Here is a 22,890-nt window from a genome sequence, read left to right on the forward strand (position 1 = left end):
CGGGCTGCACCGTCGGCGGCGGCGGCATTGCACTACGTCGCTATAATCTCCGCAGCTGCCGCCGCTGCACACAAAGCGGTGACGGATGCAACCACACGCACGCACACGTACTGCTCGCACGCATACCTCACGCACACGCACGCATACCTCACGCACACGCAAACACGCACGCACTACCTATATGATAATAATAATAATAATAATGTAGACGCCGACCGCGATCGTCTTCGTTATTCTTATTATTATTATTTTTTTTTTTTATACTCGCGGAGGAGCGCCAGCGTCGACGTCCGTCCGTCGTCCGTAGGGCCGCCGCGTGGGACCGGCTGCCGCGTCCGCGGCGGCAGCTGCTGCTGCCTTGCCGGCGGTACGAAAATATTATTATTACCGCGGCGGCGGCGCGCACGCGCGTAGAGGCGTTTCACAGGCATATTTGTCGGCGGCGGTGTTTTGTTGCTGCGCCGCCGACCGGCGGACCGCGGACCGCGGACAGCAGTGTGCAACCAGCAACGGCGCCGATGCACCGTGTCTGTCACCAGTCGCACGCCGTCCGCGCCGCGCCGATTCTCCGGCTTTTCCGTTGCTGTCCGCGCGTTCAAATCGCCGTCGTCGTCGCCGCCGCCGCCGAGTCATGAGACGGCACAACCGACCGACAGCTGTTGCACGACGACTCGCGACCACTGCGACAATAATATAATATTAATTATTATATCGGATACGCCTCCCGGACCGCGCGCGCGCGAGTTTACCGCGTAAATCGAAACGATTTTCATCGTTGTTGTAATCATTTACTGTAAGTAAAATGTGTTTACATGATATAAAAAACTAAAATTAAATTACATATTAATCTGATAAACGACGTTGTACACTAAAACTGTCGATTTATAAATTGTCAAACGGAACACTTGATTTGAAATCCTACGACGCAATAGCGAGACGACGTTAAATGAGTAGTTTAACGACGACTTACTGTGTTACTATAACAATATGAGACGAAACCATAGTTTTTGAATAGGTACGATTATGGGTTTGTGTTTGAAAATTGATACGTATAATATATTTGTTGAGACCGTCGTAAAAACGATTCGACACGAATGACTCGAGCGCTGCCCCCTTTTGGCCACCTCCATAACGCCTTTCCTCTCTACTCGATTTTTGACTTATTATACGAATTATTTAGGTATTGCACGTCTTGCATTTCACTTATTACTCAGTTACTTACACGGCCGTCTCTTTCGGCGGTCGATTTGTATCATCGATTTGATGTTTTATTAGCCGCACCACTGATTATTGTCACGATCGTCCGCTGTTCGGTCGATTATTATTTAACATCGGCGGCGCGTATGATCGTAACGTTATTTATTGAGCGTCCCCGCGCAAGATGTAAAAAAAATTAGTAAAAACTAGTTGTTACTACGGTAACGCCGGTATCTATATTATTTTTAACACGATTTATTTAGGTCGTAACGACCGCGGCGAGGCGTGCGGCGATGACGGGGCCCGCGTTATTTTAGTGCGTGCACGACGATATTATTATTATTATTATTATTATTATTATTGTAAGAGTTAAAGTCGAGTACCACAATATTATATACGTATATGGCATAATGCGGTACTAAAAGTGCGTGTACAGTGTGTGGTACACGCAGCGTACGCAATCTCTCGAGCGAGGTTTCAATTTTTGCATATTATTAAAAATTAATTTTTAAAAAAAAACGCTCTTTTTTACCATCGTCGTGACACATGATATATCACGACGGGAGGCGGGCGGTCAACAACGAAACGGCCTCTGTAAAAAAGCAAAAAACCGTAATATTTTATGTTATATACTGTCAGATCGGATTGCGTTGTTTGCCGTCTCGAAACGATTTTTTTCTCGCACTTACCGCGGACACCAAAAACTAATATCGCGCCATGTTGTATTATGTAGGTATATGTATAACAATAACAGCCGTTGCTCCGGAAAAATAAAAAAAAAACCGTCTCGCGACCATGTCAATATAATAATAACAACACCATCATCGTTACGTATACGTCATAATATTTATCATTCCAATAACAATCGATCGTTGTACCACATTGTTATTGTTATTACCTCGGTTGCTGCTGCAGTTTTATACGACTGACGTTGCGGTTTTCGCGCTGATTCTTGCGATCCGCGGATCGTTTTTTTCATAACAACGATTTGTCGTCTGCGTTCCCCGCGGCTGCTCCCGTATCGGCTCCGACGACGTTTCCCACGATTTTGTTTGTTTAGAACGAGCCCGCACGTGGGACGGATGACCCTGGAGAGGGGGGGGGGGGGGGTGGTGATGCGCGGGCGGCAAAACGAACCGGTTAGCACAAATCGGGCGACCGACAAAATATACGTTGCACTACGCCGATGCGTGCGGGAACAAGCGGCCAATACTGATTTCGCGCCCATAGGCGACAGCCACAAGTGGCTACCACGGTTATGCGTGGTATACCTATTCACAATATTATTGTTTTTAAAATGCATGTGCACCGTGTGGACGAGGTTGGGTTTCCGGTGGTAAACGCTTGCAGGCCGGGAACCGCATCGCTGCGTTTAAATCCTCGCCCCTGTACATAGAACCCAAAAATAAATAAATAATGTAATATAATAAATAAATGCAACCTTTATACGCGTATCGAAACACGGAGGTGTGCCGGGCGGACTGGAATGCCTGCGAGGTTTTGTAGTATACACGTATATAGGTATAAACCGTGTTTATGGTCGCGTTCCCAAACGATATTCTAAATCAAAATATCCCCCCGGAATGTATATCATGTGAGAGAGCTCGGACGAGTGTTCCCACGCGAACAAATCGTACGAGGAACTGCAGACAACAATCGGATTCAAAAATCGACATTTCATTATTAAAACATCGTAGATAGGTGTAATTGATTGTGTTTATCGGATGCAGTATAATAAACAAATATGCACTTCGGATATGTGTAAATTCCGTCGACGATTGATAAGTAAATATGTATAAATTCCGTTTGCGTTTGTTTGTCTGTCCGTCCTTTGTATATATATTCTGTGTTATAAATTCCGTCCGTGGCGAATGTAACATGTTCTTACGTACACGTATATCTACGTAAATTATATATACTTAGGTAGGTAGGTACACAACATCCACCGCCGGGGACAAAAGACCTTTTGAAAATAACTAGATGTGTGCTGCAGAGAATTCCTGAACGGATGTAACAACGTGATAAATCCCAAGTCCGTATATTATAATTTATAATAATGTGTGAGAATCATATACATATATTATCAGGTATATACCCATTAACATAATATGCGAACATATGTAAATGATATTATCCGTATTATAGGTCAGCACGCGCCAATAATTATTATTCGATCGTTTGGCACTCGATCGCGGTTGCTCTGGTATACGCGATGATCGAAAATACTTGCAATGAAAACCAACGATATTCCGGCTAAGCTTATAGGTCGGTAACTTTTTGCGGAGGTGTTGTATATTGTATACAAACATTGGGAATAATATATTATATATATTTTAGAAAATATTTTTGATCTAAATTTTCACTCAACCCGGTGCACGCTGGTAGCTTAAAATATATTTCTATGTACCTATTTTGGTTCGTTCATAATATTGTCGGATACTACGCAGCCATCGTTCCGTTTTCGGGGGGGACCTACAGACACGGGTGGTCTTCCAGCAACATTAAACTACATGACGTGTGTCTGACTACCGGTGTGCACCTAATACGACGTGGTTTTTCAATTAATCATGATCACAGCACCGGCGAGGGCGACGGCCAAATAATTAATTTATCAATTGTGCGCAGCAATCTTCATGATATAATATTATTTAACATATAATATGATATAATATATATGGCGCATTACAGCAGTTTATAGTCTTATAGGCATATTCTTTAGTGCCTATATAAATGCCTATGTATAACATAATGCGTGAAGAACCGTGGGAGGTATATATTATACTAATTGTGTCTCGTTTACAAAAAAATGCACTGTAATTACATTAACGTCGTTTAACCACATTAATTATGTATGCGTTGTTGTTTGTGTTATATTATACTGTCGTTTACTTAGCCATCATCGTCGTTACTACTCAGACCTATCGTAAAGATACTGACGGCATATGACGTAGTGTGTGTATACTGTTGTTATAGCATATGCTGAGTATAGACATTATACTTATAAAATTACGGTTTTAATTATTATACGAATGTTCATGAATAGTTAAAATATAAAATATTCATTCTTCGTAAAACATATTATTTTAATGATTTGCCAAATGTCTGTAATATAGTAATAATATTATAATACCTACCTATATATTTGTAATTCTAGTATTTCGTTGTAGTCACTATAGTTAGTAGTTAGTATTGAGTAGATGTTTTTTTTATGAAATAAACGTAGGCAGTTAACCTTAAAAGTTAAAATATAAAAAATGTTCCACCTCGTTATGTGTAATGTATAATTATAAATTATTATTACAGTATGTATGCAAATTACAGTCTTACCTACTATAAACAACTATATGTGTGACAATTTTTTTATTTTATATTATTATCGATATAAATTACGACATTAACAAGTTACTAATAAAATTAGAATAGTGCCACGACAGATTTTCCACGATTACAAAATAAAAACCTTTTAATTCGAAAAAGATATATTTGTGATACCAAAAACACATGTAGGTACCTACCAATGTATACAATGATATATTATAATTTATTGTATCACTGAACTATAAATTGCAGCATACAGATACCTGTATAGTTTTAAAATTGAAAACCAATTTGTTTGCCGAGGGATTTTACATTTGAGTAGAATAATTTCACGACATTTGAAAAACCATACGAAACCACCCGTGGTATAAAATTATTAGGTATACGTTTGGTCTCTGATGTAGATAATATAATATTATTTTTTTTTCAAGTGGTGGCAGCCGCGCGGCATGATGCAGACATAAAATATTATTAGCAAACGTGCCGCGTCTTCGCCAATCGATTACATTATTATATAGGTACGAATAAAAAAAAAAATTAATAAAAAAACAACGTTCATATTGCAATCGTCGTCAAACGTACCGCCGTCGTCAATAAAATAGTTATAATTATTGTTATCTCTTATTCAGCTCGTCACTTTTATTCGTGCGTATATATTTATATTATAATACACGAAGACGACGGGCGGGGCGTTGTCGGTGAATTCATTATAATTTATCATTTATATCGGTCTCGTTGTATTACAATTTACAACTGTCGTTGTTGTAATTAAAGCCGTCGACGATTAGTACAAAACACTATAATATTATTATTAATATTATCATTATTGTCGTCATCACACAAGCGGTACTCGAGTCCCGATGTCCTATATAAATATTGTTTTATTATATTAACACGATACGGTATATATTGTCGTTATAACAATATCATAATTATTATAATATAATATTAAACACGCGTATGATAAGTCTGCGCATAAATCATTACGCAATAATTATTGTTAAATGTACATATTAGGTACCGTAGACGCGCACGCGTAATATTAAATATCATATCATTGTATGCGTGCGTGTGCGCGTCGTTTTATTACAATTATAATATTATTATTATTATTATTATTATTAAGTTTAGACGATCTTTATTATAATAATATAACTGTCGTCGCATAATGTATGCATCGCAGTCGGTCATCGTGCGTGAACAATAATATTATTGTGCACGTATAAAATAGACTATTACTATAATAACATAACACAATCGTCGTTCAATCTGTAGGCATAAAATATTGTATCGAGACGCAGAGAGTCACGCCGCCACCACCGCCGTCTCGATGAACGTGAAAAAGCAACAGATGCAATTGCAGCTGCAGCTGCAGCAACCACAACGGCGGCACGATCGCACCGGGTTCGAGGCCCTGTTAGACCAGCCGGTGCCGGTGTCCGAGACGTCACCGCCCGGCGGGACGTCGCCGTGGTCGACCGGCGTCACCGACACGGCAAGTCGCTACGATCACCCGCATCACCGCCGGGGTCCGCCGGCCACCGGGGCCGGACGGTCGGACGTATCCTCCAACGTCACCGGTTCGCCGACCGAAGCCGATGACGCCACAGTCGCCGCCACCGCCGCTCGACCCGGACGCCCGCAGGACGAAGCGGTTACTACCCCACCGCCGCCGTCACCTTTGTCACTACCCAGCCCTTACTACGACCGGAATCCCGTCATCGGTTTCCCGGTGCATCATCACCACCATCACCACCACCATGTCCCCAAGTCGCCGCCGCCGATCACCGCCACCGTACCGCTGGGAAACGTGCAAAACGTCGTGTACGCCACCGGCGATCATCAGGACCACAACGATCTGCACCACGCGAACAGTTCAAAAGTAAGTTTTTGCTCGTTTACATTTCTTGGATATTATGATAATAACTCTTGTATAGAGGTACTTACAATTTTATTCATAATATATAGGTATATATTATATCTGCCCATTTTCGTCTGTAAATACATTATGCGGGATTTGTATTCGCCGTTAAATTAGTAGTGAACGACTAATATCGAAATGCATTTTATTTTTGTTATATAGGAGGGACACACATTTTATAACGATTGACTACGTGTCATTTAGACTATTTTGTCGATAACGGTTATAGCTAGGGTTGTTGTATGTATGGCGGCGTGAAAGGGGTTTCGTGAGTCACAGGACTCTTTTAAAATTATTCGTTCGTTACACATCGCCACGCGTGTCTCGTAGTGGAGGTAAGACCGAGTAGCTACTAATAGCAAAACGTAGGTACAGTTTATAACCTAAAACAGATAATATTGAATAGTAATATGTAAATATTACTATTCTTAACAAATTTCAGTATGCCAAATTTATATATCGTTCATCTGAATTCAAACGAGTTAATAAAAAAATATATTGAACTTATTAGTTTCTTAAATTAAAGTTTGATGTAACTTATACCATATTTTATAGTGCACATTGTTATATTTCAAAGAAAAAGTCATCTTTATTGTTATGCCAATTATTCTACTATATTAAATAGTATCTACTATTGTTATTAACTTTCAAGTTATTATAACATAATATATTAATATAGTTTTTATTCACCTCATCGGCTTCATTTTCACCCTTTCTAAATGTTAAGTTGGTGGGTGCGTTTGATTTATGAGTAACAAATAAGAAGGGGGATTTTTAGAGTTATAGAGAGGGTGTGGTTGGTTTGAAAATTTCCAGTCCAAAAGTAGACTGGAAATTGGTACATGAATATAGGAACATGTTATTTTGATATAATTCCATTGCAACTTGCGCTAATATTCTTCGATTCAAAATCTAAAATCTAAGATTTTCAAGTCTTTACATAATATACTACCAAAAAAAAAAAAAAAAATTGTAATTTAAAGTTTTGCTTGTCTAATAGTCTATAGGTACTTATTATTTTTCAAAAATGCAATATAGATAATATAATTTTTTCCAAACTTTCTTCAATTTACTTCCAATAAACATGTATGAAAAAACAACATAACCTGCAAGTTAAAAAAGGACTTTAAAATTATAAATTAAAAATCACTCGATTATATTAATTAAGTTAGTACCTATAATCTATAGCTATTACGCATCTATACCGTTATTACAATTGTATGGGAGTTAGAAAATATAATTTAAATATATATTTATAATCGGCCACATAGTGCGGGATGTATAATTCACACTGTAAATCGCATAAATATATTGAATCTATTATACCTATACCTATATTAATTTTAATATACATTTCATATCTGAATTATTTCATTAATACAATAATATACGGATACCGGCTCTATTACTACCTAATACCTATATATGTATAAAATCAATGTACATTATTGTTCATTGTTTCATTATTAATTATTTGCTCTTCATCGACTATAAAAAACAGACCTAGCTCTTTCTGTACTTGAATATAAGTTCCATTAAATATCGATTTTTATATAAACCAACAATCCGCACATTTAATAGTGTATAATCGTCGGGCTTCCATAATTTCGATATTTTTGTCAATCATTAATGTTATAAACCTGTACCTACATAATAAATATAAAAACAAAATGCTTAAATTAAAACCAAAAACGTTCTTCATAATATAACATATTTTGTACTTCACCATTTATCTGCTTGTAATAATATGTTTGTATGTGTATAATATTATGTAAACCTAATATATATTATAGTACTACTACCAGCGGCACAACTACAAGTCGGGTGGTTTGACAGATGGGCGGGACGACGACAAGGAAAACATCAAGCAACGGGACACAGCCGAATGTCTGCAACAGCAGTTGGACGAAGTGTTGCAGGCGTGTGTGGACTACGAAGAGCGGAACAAAAGTCGGCAACAGGCGCAGTCTGAAAGCTCAGGGAACACGTCGCCAGCCAATGCGGCGCCGTCGACGACCACGCCACCGTATCAAAACCGGTAAGATACATCTAATATTGCTAATGCAGTAATGTAGTTACGTCGTATTATGTAGCGTGTGCAGACTTCATTGGCAGGTGTGCAAAACAAAATATTGCCCCCGAAAACAAAAGTGCAGTAGGGCAGTGTATACAAATACAAGATGACCGTCCTCGAAATACCTATGAAATTTGTTATAAAATAATAAATCGAAAAAAACAAATTTTTAGCAGCATTTTAATTTGTCTATAACTTCTTTGATAGGTAATTCCGAGGACAAGCGATATTTCAAATTTAAAAATATTTTGTGTTTTTTTTTTCGGAATATAGGGTCTTTATAGGGGGACACAAATATTAAATGGGCCATTTCTTCAATCGTGATATACCCCGCGCACGTCTATATAATATGCATTAGCTTAAGTGAATTTGGAGTGGATCGTTATAGGATTTAGCATTAGAATAATGTGTATTATTTAATACGATTGATGAAATCAAATTAATTCTAACGCACTATAACGATCGCATATAAATGTTATTTTAAAACATTATTTGAAATGTTGTAGTTTAGTATAGTTATGTGTACTATATTAGAGCATATTGTTATATATAAGTCTATAAGACTATACTAAGTCTATAGAATCCGATGGACACGCGTTGGCCTTTTGCGTGAATCAATATTAATTGTTATAGGTACATCAATACATGATAAGCATGCCAATTGTCAGATATCGTGTCTATTCTAATTTCTAAGACCAAGTGTTATGTACCACTAATACCCAGGCCACCCACATACAATTTTGGGCCCCTGTACTAAATGTTTTCGTGGGCCATGTACAAAACTTTGGACACTTCCGATAAAATTAGCCTACCAGATGTCGGCAACCCGCAGCCTGAAAATATATTTTTTGTAGTCCACGTAATAAATTTATAATTTATATACAAATAAACATAGTTCATAACTATAGACTAGGTAACGTTATCTTTGTTAATGTTGTACCAGTATTGCTAAATCATTTTCTTTACGCACTCAATTGTGCACTTGTGCAGACGTGCAGTGTAATTATACATAATAATTTATAGTATTCTATTGCAGTGTGTAGTAGTGCACACGTTTAGTGTTTACTGTAAACTAAAGTTTGTTAAATGCATGTTTGTCGTACAAAAATAAAGTATAAATAACCACCTCCAAACTATAAAAAAAATAAAATATTACTTTTTTTTTTGTTTTGTGACCCTTGATAAAAATTGTATACTTTTTTGGCATTTGATACAGGAAAAAGGTCATTTACCTTTTATTATATGTAGGCATACTGAACTGTTACCCACCTAACTTATACCTATTATGCTATATTTTTTCCACCAATTTTAGGATCAAAACAAACGGTTCTCTCCCGCGAGATAGCAAGAAATCCTCCACAGAAACGTCTTCACCCACGTCACCGTTGTCACCGATGACATCGCCACTATCGCCTACGACATCGCCACTATCGCCTATGACATCTCCACTATCGCCTATGACATCGCCACTATCGCCAATGACGTCGCCACTATCCCCATCATCAACCTGGCCGTCCGTGGCTACCTCGTCTCCCCCTACACTGTCACCGTTGTCATTGCGCGTGGCTGGAGGAGACAATGACTCGGTATTTTTGGAAAACGACAATCTTCCGTCGTCGTCCGCAACTTGTGGAAGTCCCAGGACCAGAATAAGAATGCATGCCCCGTCTTGTACGACGGTCACCGAAGATTTATACAACAACAGGTACATTTTTTGTGGAGGGTTGAGGTAGATAAGTCGATCATTATTGTGTCTAATATTATAAGTATCTATATGACAATTCGATAAGTGTTGTGTTTATACCGTGTGGTAATAGGCCTATAGTCATATCAAAAACCGTGTGCAGTTTTGTCCTAAGAATTTTTTGATTATCTGTACGGTATATATGCATCCCTTATAAGTTTTTTCGTATACGTTCAAACAAAATTTCAAAATTGTATTTGATTAACTGGTTAGTGATTACATGGCCCGGCCCATGATGGCCGTGACCTTTATATGTAAGTTGTTTGCACGCGGAAAATGATTATTATTAGTATATTATTACTACATATATCCAAGCCTGGGCATAAACGAGTATTAAAGTTAAAATTAAGTTAATATTCATTAACTTAATTTATAACTTAACTGATTTTTATTCATATATAATTAATAAATAACGAGTTACTTTTAATCGATTCCAAGTTACGTTAATTTATAAATAATTAAATAATAAATATAATACAATTATTATTGATGATACATAATGTAATGCATAATAATTGACTTTTTTACTATTTTAAACCATATTACTGGCTAGTTATTTATTTTAAAAATAAATAAATAACTTAACTTAAATTAATAAGTTAATTGTAAGTTTCCGTATAACTTTAAACTAATATGAGTTAAAAAAAAATTTAGAATAATTATAAACTTTAAACTTTTTAAAATGTTTTCTATCAACTTAACTTAACTCAATTAAAAATGATCATCAACTTGCTGAGGCTTGCATATACCGGTTAAGTGCAGCTTCGAGAGGCTTAACGTATGAAGATAAATCAAAACTATAGTCCGTAAATAATGTTATGATAGCCACAAAATGGAAATTTCTATATTCAAATGTTATTACAACGTTATTGTTAGAATGGATATTCAATAGGTGTATTTATATTATATTTATCATCATATATTATTTTCTTTTCTGAAATAAGCCTCCCAGATTTATTTTGTATATTTTGTAACTGGCTAAATAATTAAGGCAGTGGTGTGGTGTAATAAGCGTTTCTTATGACTGGTGCCTGGTGGTGCCCTTTAATTATTAAAGTTTAATATATTACACAGCAACTTAACACCGCATATTGTTCACACCCGCATTAAATAATATGCACTATGAACTCTCCTTGTGTAAAAAAAAAAACTGTTTTATAGTAATTAGACCCGTCAATTAGTTGTAACAAGTGATAATACACATTTTCAAAGCTAATACCTAATTAGAACAATTTTCAACGTTTAAATTACACCCATTCAAATGACAAAATGTAATTTAATGTTATTTAGATAATTACATTAAATTTATTACACCTATTTAACAGATAAAGACGTATAGTATTTAATAATATTTGGATAAATTTAAATTTACATAATCTGTTTTGCTAAAGTGTAATTATTTATGGATTTCATTCAATAATTTATTTTTCTGAATGCAATTAAATAATTGCAATATATTATGGCTTACGTAAGTTAATGGCCTTTATCTTATTATATTATTTATACCAGATAGTATTAACTGTGTCGGGACTATTAAGTATTATTGGTATTGAATAAATATGCACGTTCCCGGCGAAGTAAATAAAAAAAAATGTATCAAATAAATAAATAATTATGTACACTAAAGCGTAGTTGGAAGGTACATTAAAAAAATTATAAACTTAATATTACCATTAACAAAACACACCATGTTTTAAATGCTATTTTTATCATATATATTGTATACCTATCTAAATATGTGTAATAAATAATAATTAACTAACATAAAAGAATTGTTTCATATTCAGTTTTGACTTTTAAAATGGTGTCACTGTCACAACTTTATTGCGTCTTTGTTATAGCTAAATGATTCGTTTTTATTTAGATTTTTTTTACACATATATTGTTTTTAGTGTGATATCATTTCTTTTTATTGTTTAAAATATGAAATACACAATACACACGGCGGCACAGTGTCATGCGGGTATTTCTTGTCTAGTCGACGTGTTTTATTATATATATTTAATATTTATATGAACGTTGAACAAATAATAATGAGCGCATGGATAACCTTACATGGGACGCCTGTTGCATAAGTAACAACAACTACACGAAAACTATTATAATAATATATCGGTGTATATCTGCAGGAACAACTGTAATAATATTGTAAAAACGATGTATTATATTAGAGCGACGCCCAACAACGGCATCTGCAATGAGTAATGACACAAATATATCGTTGAAAGCAAGAAACTTTATTATAATATAGTTGAACGAAATAGTAGAACATAATGTTTACCGCACATAATATTGGCTTCTATAGAAAAATATATGAATTCAAATTATTATACTTGTATTTGAGATATCAGCCATATTACCTCGATTTTGACAAAAGTTTCATCTCAACGACGTGTTTTGTACTTTCGTAAACCCGATTTGTACTCACTACAACATATACTATAGAATATAGTATGTATAATATATTATTATTGTGTATAGTTTATAATATGATAAACGATCAATAATGGGTGAGCCATGCAAGCTGCTCCAACCCTCTATACTTATTAGATTGAATTGAACGTCCCACGTGCTTGTTCCTATGATACAAATATACAATTTATACATTTTTTAATATATGTATACTTGTGATGCCATCAGAGCTATACCGAGAAAAGATTATTTCAAAATTAGAATCGATAGACAACGTGCGCGAGCGAAGTACACGTGATTTAAAATGAAATCGATCACCATCGGTTAGCGTTTGCCCACCGGAAGCGTTATCCAGAGGTGTTATCTTTACATTGAACATATGGCTTGTTTTTCTTCGTTGCGCATATAAATTAATGCTATAATATATTATAATACATATACCAAGGCACGCGTCCACTCTCTCGTTGTTTACGAGTATTTACGTTTACATTTCATAATTATTTTTTTATTTTTATGTTTACTTAGCTTCTGGATATGATAGTGAGAGTATAACGATCCATCTGTTTTTGAATATTATGATTTATACAGTGGCAAGGACCATCAACTCGGTCAGAGTCAGCTCAACGGGCACGACGGCCCCGACGACCGTTTCAAAACGTCACCGACCGCTGCAGATAACCTCTTGTCGAAATCGCCTGACCGACCGCTACAACAAATGAAGCTGCAGTCATTGCAGTCGCCTTTCCTCCAATCATCACCGCCGCCTTCGTGGCAGACGACGACGATGTGGCTGCGTTCGTCACCGTTTGCGGTGGATTCCAAAGAAGGTAACACGACGACAACTCCGACGGTTTCGTTTGCTGCTGCCGACAGGGTGGCCGAGGTGGCCGAGCAACGCCGGAAGCTGCTGGTCGAATTGTCCGCGCACAAGTCCCGGCTGGTGGAGTTGCACTTGCGCCGCGAAGAAGTCGACCGGGAGGTAAGTGCATATCGTATTGAGAAAATACGATGGAAGCTTCGTTTTGAATTTAAAAAAAATTATATATTGTAATATTTGACGATACTCCTGTTATGCTGTTATTCAAATTTCAATTGAACGCGTTCGTATGGGAATTCTCAAGCGGAATCGCAAGCAAAATGTTTTCGTGTGGAGTCCGATATAGACAGTACCTATTTAGACGACTGTGTAATAAGTAAATTTATCGTTGGTGTGTGTGTTTGTCTGTGCGTATACCTACTCTTACCACATGAATGTGTTTCCATCGATGTACCTAAAAGTATTTTATTGCTATAATGCCATATAATACACGAATAAACCAAAAATAGGAACAAGAGAATGTATCCAATTCCGAAATCCTTAGTCTTTTTTTTACTATTCACATAAGATAATGATTTTTCAGATTTATTAGATCAAATAAACGTTTTATTATTATTATTAAGTACCTACCTACTTAGTACATATTTCCTAGAAAACTAAAATAGTTTTTAAAAGGTCACAAAAATAAAACTTTAAACCTATTTTTATAATTCAATTTTTATTTTGTGAGTCTTTTAAATAAGGAAATAACGATAACAATATTTCTGATTTAGCCATTTTTCATACCTAATTAAATGTATTCTAACACACACATTAAAAAAAAGTATCGCTCCCAGCAGCTATAAGAATAGTCCGTAAAAGTAAATATTTTAAAATAATATGAATTTACGATTGAATTGAATAATCAAGACGTTATTTCGATTCAGTAATTTATACCTAGTTTTGTATTCGTACCATTTCTGATTAATCATGTAATCAGCGTCGATGACGTAATCTTAGATTTTGTTTAAAAACATGATTTCTTTCACATAGATAGGTACACTCTCAATAATACGGTGGCCATGGGTTTTATTCACATCTTAATTTGAATTTATAATACACGTTTTAAATTATTCATCAATTTTCAAATTTTAGTTTACTGCAGTATGAAATAAATTATTTAAAAAAAAATCTTGACTTTAGTATGTCATACAAGGACTAATATATTTAGTACCTATACGTTTATTTTGGTAAAAAATATACTTTTAAACAACACCGTGAACCGTTTAAATAGAAAATCGTAAACAATTTCAATAATAAATTTGGCAATTTATATAAAATATGGCCACTAAATTTTTTATAATAATTTCGTTGTTTGTGTATTTTATCTGTTTATTCTTACTATACCAATTAATAAATATTTTTATCTACACATAACCTTCACTATAGCACTTGAGCTCATATTACTATAAATCAGTGACAACAGTTTGTGTGGACACAAGTGCAACAATCAAATCAACTGATAAAAATAAAATAATAGTAATTAATTAGGTATACCAAAAACTAAAATAAATATATTTTTTTAAACATAGCATTTAAACTTAAACTTTGAAATCACCATTCGATATTAAAATAATTATTTATTATTGATTAAATATTTCTGTGAAGTACCTTTGTATACATTTATAATCACGAGTGTACTCTACCTAAATAAAGTTTAACCCACCGTGCTCACTAAAAAGAGTTTCAAAATTCACTTAATTGTCTTGATTAAAAAATTTTAAAACTCATCATTATTGGTTTTTATTTATAAGTAATAACAATAATTGTGAGAAAATATCTACCTCGTTAATAATTTGACTGAGGAAAAAATTGGTATAATTTTCGCGATACTAATAAGATGAAATTTGCATCGGCGTGATTACAGTTGATCATCGAGACCGCTTTGCTGCGTGCTGAACTCGATGTTGCCGACGATGAAACCCGTCAGTCGGACAACATCGTAGACGGTTTGGACCGGGCCGTGGCTGATTGCCGGCAAAAAATGGACGCCTGTACTGTGAAACAGCAGGATCAGAGGATAGCAGCTGATTCACAGTTGGCAGGACACCGGCGAACACTCCAAGGGTAATTGATTGTTATTATACTACTTAAGGACGTGCATGCACACGAATTGATGGAAAATATTACATATTCAAATAACAAAAAGTTTGTAAAAATATGATTATACTCTAGGTAGTCGTCCATAACTACAGACAACCACTACCCGAGTTTCGGGTGGGGGGGGGGGCTAAACATGTATAATAAAACAAAGAACAAAAAATATCGCATCAGAGGTAAACGATTGTAAATATACTAAAATACTAAATTGTAGATAGTCGAAATGTTGAATTTATTATCTCTGAATTTCTACAGGGTTCAAAATAACGTAAGTACCTATACAAACACAACTTTATATATACATTTTCATGCAAAATACAGTTCACCCAAAAACAATAATTTCAAATCTTTCAACAATAACACAGCCTACCCGATAACAATATTCACGTGTTGGTGCCATAATATTTTTGAAAAATTAAATTAAATAATAAATAACTTCTGTTATTAGGGCAATCAATTAAAATGAAAGAAAAGAAACTGTGAACTTTGAACTTAATTTATATTTTTCTATAGTATATTTACTTAAGTAACGAGTTAAAAAAAATAGTTTATTTACCCCGCACTGGTATTTTTTTACTCGTGATTATAATGAAATATATTATGTTCTTTATAATCGTGTTTATAGTTAATTGTTTTAAAAACATTTTTTATTTTTTTATCCATCCCTCGAGCCGCTCCCTTATAATAATTGGGCTACGGATACTATCTCGTATGGATCTAATATTGTCGTTTACACCACTACCTATATTACACTACCCACCCAACACCATATTTATAAAATCTAATTATAGTGTCTACATATAGTATACACCCACAGTGTAGTACATGTTGTTTATAGTTACAAATAATAATCTACTTTGATATAATATAATATACCAGTAATCGTCATAGGTTACGGAAGCGGTTAGAATCAATCGAGGACAACGACGTTCTGAAAACTGAAATACGTGCTTCCATTGACAAACAGACGGAACTGTTGGATGCCGAACAGAAGGTGAGACATATAATAATAATAACAACTTTACAAAATAATATAACACGTCATTATATCGTAACGATTCATGAAAACAACGTTACGGTCGATGACTAAGACGATTATTTTTTCGTCTAATAGTACCTATATTATATATATTTACGAAATGCTGATATGTGTCCTGCAGTTGTACGAAGATGTAGAATTCGGATTGCTTGAAGAGGAGGCCGGATGGCTGGCTCGCAGAGAAGAGTTGCACAGGGACCGGGCCGCGGCCGTGGCGGTCAGGCGGGCTCGACGGGCACGTGCCGAGTGGTTGCGCGCGCAGCTCGATCAGCTCCGAAGCGTAGGCGATGACCAGCTACGAGCACTGCGGACTGACATAAACACAGCGACATTGTCCATTCAACAGGTATTTTGAGCACACGTGAATGTTGTTTGGATAGAAGTTTCCGATTATAAACTTTACGAAACGCACCTAATAATAATTTAGAGGGGGACGGAGTGGCGGACCCGAGTTCGATACCTCAGTCGCGGGCGGCATTTTTCTTCGGGCAAGTCACGGTGTCCGGAGAATAAGTGCCGCCATCTCCCACCCGGGCATGGCAGATACCTACAGGTGCCCAAATCATAAATTCTGCCAAAACAAACACACACGTGTAAACAAATCTACAGTACCCTCCCCTACAGTACCACAGGCTAATGACCTAGTAGTCGAAGCCTTAACCCGCTTAAAAAAAAAAAAAAAATAATAATTTAGACTTTTCAAAATCGATATCCCTCAAATGCCAATCGACATTTTCCAAAAAAAAACTAATTTAGTCACGCTTTTACGATTTCAATGTTAAATAATAAAAATACAGCCGTCATTAGAATATAAATATATATAATATAAGCATGATAAAGTCGATGTCTGTATAACTATGACTGTATTATAAGTGGTTTTATAGTGGTATGGTTATCTTAGATTTAAATCAAAAATCCTGTAATTTGTACGTCCTGCAGTTCTCTTCTGAATATACGATTTTTGTTCAAATAACCTAAAACTGGATGTTTTCAAAACTATTTGAGGGGGTGTTTTGTGTTTATCTACTTAATCTCGTCGTATTAAAATTGTATAAATGAAAAACACTATTCTAATTCTACGTTGGACTTTTTAAAACATATTACTAATATCGGCGAAAAATGTTTATAAGAACGTAAAAAATGTCAACACCTTAAAATAGTTGTAATATTAACAATTCAACAAAAAAATATATGTAGTATGGTAAACGATATGTATACATGGTTTATAAATTATGATTTAATTTTTACATTATCATTGTTTACAATGGACTGCAAAGACTATCTTAAATCCGGACTGACTATATAGATCGACGTCGCATTCGCTTTTATGAGGGCATTTCATTTAGGCGAATTAAAAAATAACCAATATCGTTATGGCAAAAGTTTAGGATATCGTTTTGGTGAATAGATATAGAACATTTTAATTTGAGCATAGTGTATTAATATGATCTATTTTTAGTGTAAACGAATGTTTGTTTTAACTATTTAGAACCCTCTGTTTTTATTGACATGCTTGGTTAAAAATTGCGGAATTGAATTCGTCTGAAGTGTAAGAAAATAATAAAAAACTTCTTTTGGCAATAATATTATAATAATATTTTGAAAATACAAATTAGACAAGTTTATCTTGATCTGTTTGATAATTCGTCAAAAATAATTAAGTTATTCAAATAAATTATTCCCCAAATTATATATAGCTAATATACAACTTATTATTTAATGTCTCACGTACAATCATTGTGATCATAGGGTCACAAGAAACTGCAAGATCTGGACGCCACCGTAGCCAGCACGACGACTGCAACAAACGCCATATCAGACCAATACCGACGTCCCCATCAGTTTCATTACGAAATGCAATCAGGAGCGGAACATCAACCACCCAAGTCTTTGGAGTGGTCATGGGACCAGCAATTAAAATCTCCTATGTCATCGAGGTCTCCGTCGTCGTTGTCGTGGGACATGCAGCCATCAAGGTCACCGTGGTTTTCGACAGCCACTCCCGTGACGGAAGACACGACGGCCAATAATATCAATAGCTTGATGACTGGTAGCATGACGACTACGTGCTGTAGCAGTATAGGCAGCAGTGGTGGCGAGGTAATAATTGTTTTCGTTACCTACCAGTTACTTCTGGTTACTTCCGGTTAAATAGACATCCATCGGTCGGATCTTACCCCTGCAGCTATAATAGTCCCGTTGAAAGGGGAATATAGTCGGTGACACTAAATTGTCACTGAAACTTCTTCTCGTCGTATTGAAATAGAATCTTTTTGTATTATGCATGTCTTTATGGTATTATATTATTATGTACGAAATATGTATAAATTACAATTTACAAAATTCCATTGCCTCGGGCGACTGTAAATTAGATTAATGTTTCCGCGTTGTGTGTTATTGCAGGAGGATGGTTGTACCAGACCGATATCGGATGACTCTATTTCACGAATGTCAATGTCGACCATCTTCGACGGAGGGGCCACGATCAAACTCCGACCAAAAAACAAAACGTCTCCGTCGGACATCACAAAAGTTAGTACCACCTGCACTCATATAGTGACTACAAGACGTACTTACACGGTTGCTTTATATGGCTTCATAGATAATATACATCCATCTAAAATATTATATATTAATTTTGATAAACAACTCGCGTGTTGACGGATGCAACTGCACGTTTTGCTTGCGCGTGGCTACCTATAATGTCATATAAATGATGAGTATACGATGCGTTTTTTGTGTTACCGCTGCAGAGGCCGTTGACTAGATATCTGCCGATCCGGTACGACGGTGACGGCTCGACCGAGAACCGGATGGCGTTCGACTTGCGCGCGCACATCGAGTCGGCGGGACACCAGTTGGACGACGACAACGGCGGCGTGGACCGGCACTTCTGGATCGACAGCGCGTCGTGCCGAGGCTACTTGAAAAAGCTGTCTGGTGCCGGCGGCAAGAACGCGCGCCGCGGCGGACGCAAGTGGCTGAAGAGATGGTTCGTGTTCGACCGGCGGTCGAGGACCCTGTCCTATTATCGCCGCCGGTCGGACGACGCCGCCAACCAACGAGCGGGCGCCGCCGCCGCGACTGAGAAAAAAATCCCACCAAGGGCGTCCATCCGTTTTCAGGTGTGTGTGTGTGTGTGTTGTGACAATTTTCTGAACAATTTTCTCCACCCGATAGCAACTTGTGCGTATTTTGTTGTATTCCGCGTTTATACGCATTTATAAATGTGAATATTATAACTCAATGCGAATCGGCCTCATACGGTTTGTAAGTACGTACTAAGGAAGTATATGAAACCACATTACCGTTTAGGAGGACTGAGAAAATCAATTAGGGGAGTTAAGCTCGCCCCCCTCCCAAATCGTTTTATTCTAATTATTGTGCTTATGGGCCTATACATAAGTTTTGTGGCCAAAATTTTTTTTAAATTTAAAATAATGATAAAATTAAAAACTACCGCGCTGGTTAAAGAACATTAACTAGGTACTCATAATATAATATTTTGTCATTATTCCGGTAATTCCGGTCGTTCAAATGTTTTATTTTTAAAACCAAATATTTTTTTCATGCATGATATAAAAATTAGAATTGATATATTATAAGGATATAGAATTTCAGAATTTGAAATACCTACCGGCTAAAAATATAAATGAACCGTTTATACGATTTTATCCATATCCCGGACTCATAGTTAATTCAATTTGACAAACCACATTTTAAGTAGGTATTTACTGCGTATTAAAAATGCGTCTATTGTATATATGTGTACCCGGATTAACTAACTTCCGAATTAAGTAAATGTGCATTGGTGCTACGTATAAATAGGGTACCTTTTAGATTTCTATCAATTTCATACATTCTCGATTCGATCAAAAAGTTAATGACAACGTAACCTATGTGCTCTGGTATTTTTGTAGAATATGAATTTCACAATGCGATGTAATTATATAAAAACTATTGAGTATAAATTCAAACCAGCATTTTTCTGATTTCGTTATAATTACAAGTATCTTACCTAGGTACCTACTTTTTCAATCGTTTTCAACAAAAAGTATGTTTTGTTTTTGTGCAGTGCTCTCAGGGTTGCTCGAATTCGCACAAGCGAGCGCTACGTTTTGTGAAAATGTGCGCAAACAGTTTCCTACCATTGTTGTGTATTATTCGCATTGCCAGCTATTTATTATGTTTTATTAATATTATTGTTTCCATTGTGTTGATACAAACAGGACATTGAGGAAGTGTACGTCGACCACACAAACAGCACCAAGGGACAGGGGTGCGCGTTCGTGGTAAAGACCGCCCAGCGGACGTTCTACTTGTCGGCGGCGACTGGCCAAGCAGTCCGAGTGTGGGTGGACGTCATATTCACTGGCGCCGAAGGGTACCGGGAGTACCTAAAAGATTCGACCGCCGAGGACGGGATCGGATGCGGAGACGGTCGTCGATGAGTTCAGCAAACAAAATCCTAACTTGCCCCGTGTCTGTGGGCTAATTATATTTATTTTTATTTTTATACGAGGCCGTCTATAATACCGCCGTGTATATTTTTTTTTTTCGCCAAATATAGTTTTATCCATTGTACCTACCTATCATTACATTATATTTACATTTCAATGATTAACGCGAATGTGAAATACGGTTGATAGTTATATTAAAAAAAAAACAAATGTTATTGACTTTGAAGCGACTGTCGAGTTGCGAACAATTTAATCTATAGACTGGATATAATAAATATCATATTATACACCTACAATTATGTATATACTATATATATGGATTAAAACTATTTATTTAAACATTGTCCATTGAATATTTGAGTGCCTCTTGGATTTTGTTTGGAGCTAATTTATGTCTAAATATTTGTCCTTAACTGAGAGAAGCAACTAATATCGCGTGATATCTACGTTTAAAATCATAACTCGTCTGTATGCGATGTGACAATATACTATACGGCATCCACAAAATATATCAAACTTAATGGTTTTTAAATATTATAGATTGTTTCTCCAAGAGTGGAGTCAAACTGTAAACACAATTCATAGATTAAGCACACTAAATATAATCTCGTGATACATTAAAAAATCTTTATTTAAAAATTTATAAAAATTAAATGATTTTTTCATGACTTAAAAGTTAAAACAGACAGGTATAAGGTCAGGAAACATTTAAAAAATATTAAACACCCGGTACGATCTAATAACAATCAAAATACTTAGCCCCTTCCAAAAATAACAATCATGCTTTTATTCTACACATTCTTGAATCCCAAAATAAATATTACAAATACCCATTCGATCTTAGTGCTAAAACAATCCTCAATCTACCCAACTTTTAATAAATTATTTCCTGGGTATATTCTAAGACATTGCTCAAGCTTTTACCAGGGATGGCAATGCACACTAGTCTGATCTTTAAATTAAATACTCCTATATTTTTCCTCTACAAGGAAAATCTATGAATCATAAATATGTTTTTGTTAAAAGATGACCAATGCCTGGTTTTTCAAATTTCTCCGCAATTCTATAAAATTAAAAATTATATTTTATATTTAAGTTTCCACGTTAATTAAAATACTTTTCCACTAATTTACTACCTGAAACCTATTGTGGAGGAGGGGGGCTGATATGAACTTATAAAGCCAACATTTTCAACGCCTCATGTACATTCATTGTACCGCAGTATACCTATATTAAAATACTAAAATGTACCATAGTTTATCTCAAATTTACTTAATGAATAAAAAATACAATTATAGATTGTAAATATTGTTTTAATTTAATTTTGAAAAAAAGTAAGAATAAAAACATTTTTTTTTTCTAAAATTGAAATTTTTAAAATGATATGAAACGTAGGTAATACAGAACTATACTCATGCGGAACAATCTAGATTTTTTTTCTCACAGTCTTAAATATTTTTAGATTTAATTAACATAAATATTTCAATTGTATAATCGGTGCCAACTATAGATTAGTATAGAATACGGTACTGCGGTAGTGCCACTGATTTATCGCTATTCACTAAAAACTATAGACACTGCGATTTTCGTTGTTCTCTGTAATAATAATCATTTGGCCACTGGTTTAATACACTGTTGCGCCACTGTTGTATTTTTTACATCCAGATTTCCTACTTTTCCAGTGGATTTTCCTACAATTTTCTTTCGTAAAATCCTTCTCCTGACAATTACGAATAACTTAAAAAAAATTGAGCCAAATCGGACCAGCC

General features: G+C 35.6%; 1 protein-coding gene across 1 annotated transcript; it reads left to right on the top strand.

Annotated features, from left to right (window-relative positions):
- The first annotated feature begins 346 nt into the window (after positions 1–346).
- On the top strand, positions 347–21,417 carry LOC132934105 (uncharacterized). The gene is made up of 12 exons (XM_061000381.1): positions 347–793; positions 5,791–6,397; positions 8,230–8,474; positions 9,823–10,215; positions 13,255–13,645; positions 15,390–15,589; positions 16,514–16,616; positions 16,783–17,007; positions 18,411–18,761; positions 19,065–19,193; positions 19,415–19,786; positions 20,891–21,417. The coding sequence occupies exons 2-12, from the start codon at positions 5,846–5,848 to the stop codon at positions 21,110–21,112; spliced, it is 3,183 nt and encodes a 1,060-aa protein (XP_060856364.1). The 5' UTR covers positions 347–793; positions 5,791–5,845; the 3' UTR covers positions 21,113–21,417.
- Positions 21,418–22,890: the final 1,473 nt, after the last annotated feature.

This window comes from Metopolophium dirhodum, chromosome 1 (genome assembly GCF_019925205.1).
Source record: "Metopolophium dirhodum isolate CAU chromosome 1, ASM1992520v1, whole genome shotgun sequence".
Taxonomy (NCBI): Eukaryota; Metazoa; Arthropoda; class Insecta; order Hemiptera; family Aphididae; genus Metopolophium; species Metopolophium dirhodum.

Excerpts from the sequence above, each read along its gene's own strand:
- LOC132934105 (XM_061000381.1), top strand. The coding sequence starts at position 5,846 with ATGAACGTGAAAAAGCAACAGATGCAATTGCAGCTGCAGCTGCAGCAA. Across the intron at positions 16,617-16,782 it reads TGTTGGATGCCGAACAGAAG|TTGTACGAAGATGTAGAATT; the intron begins GTGAGACATATA and ends TGTGTCCTGCAG. Across the intron at positions 18,762-19,064 it reads TAGGCAGCAGTGGTGGCGAG|GAGGATGGTTGTACCAGACC; the intron begins GTAATAATTGTT and ends GTGTTATTGCAG.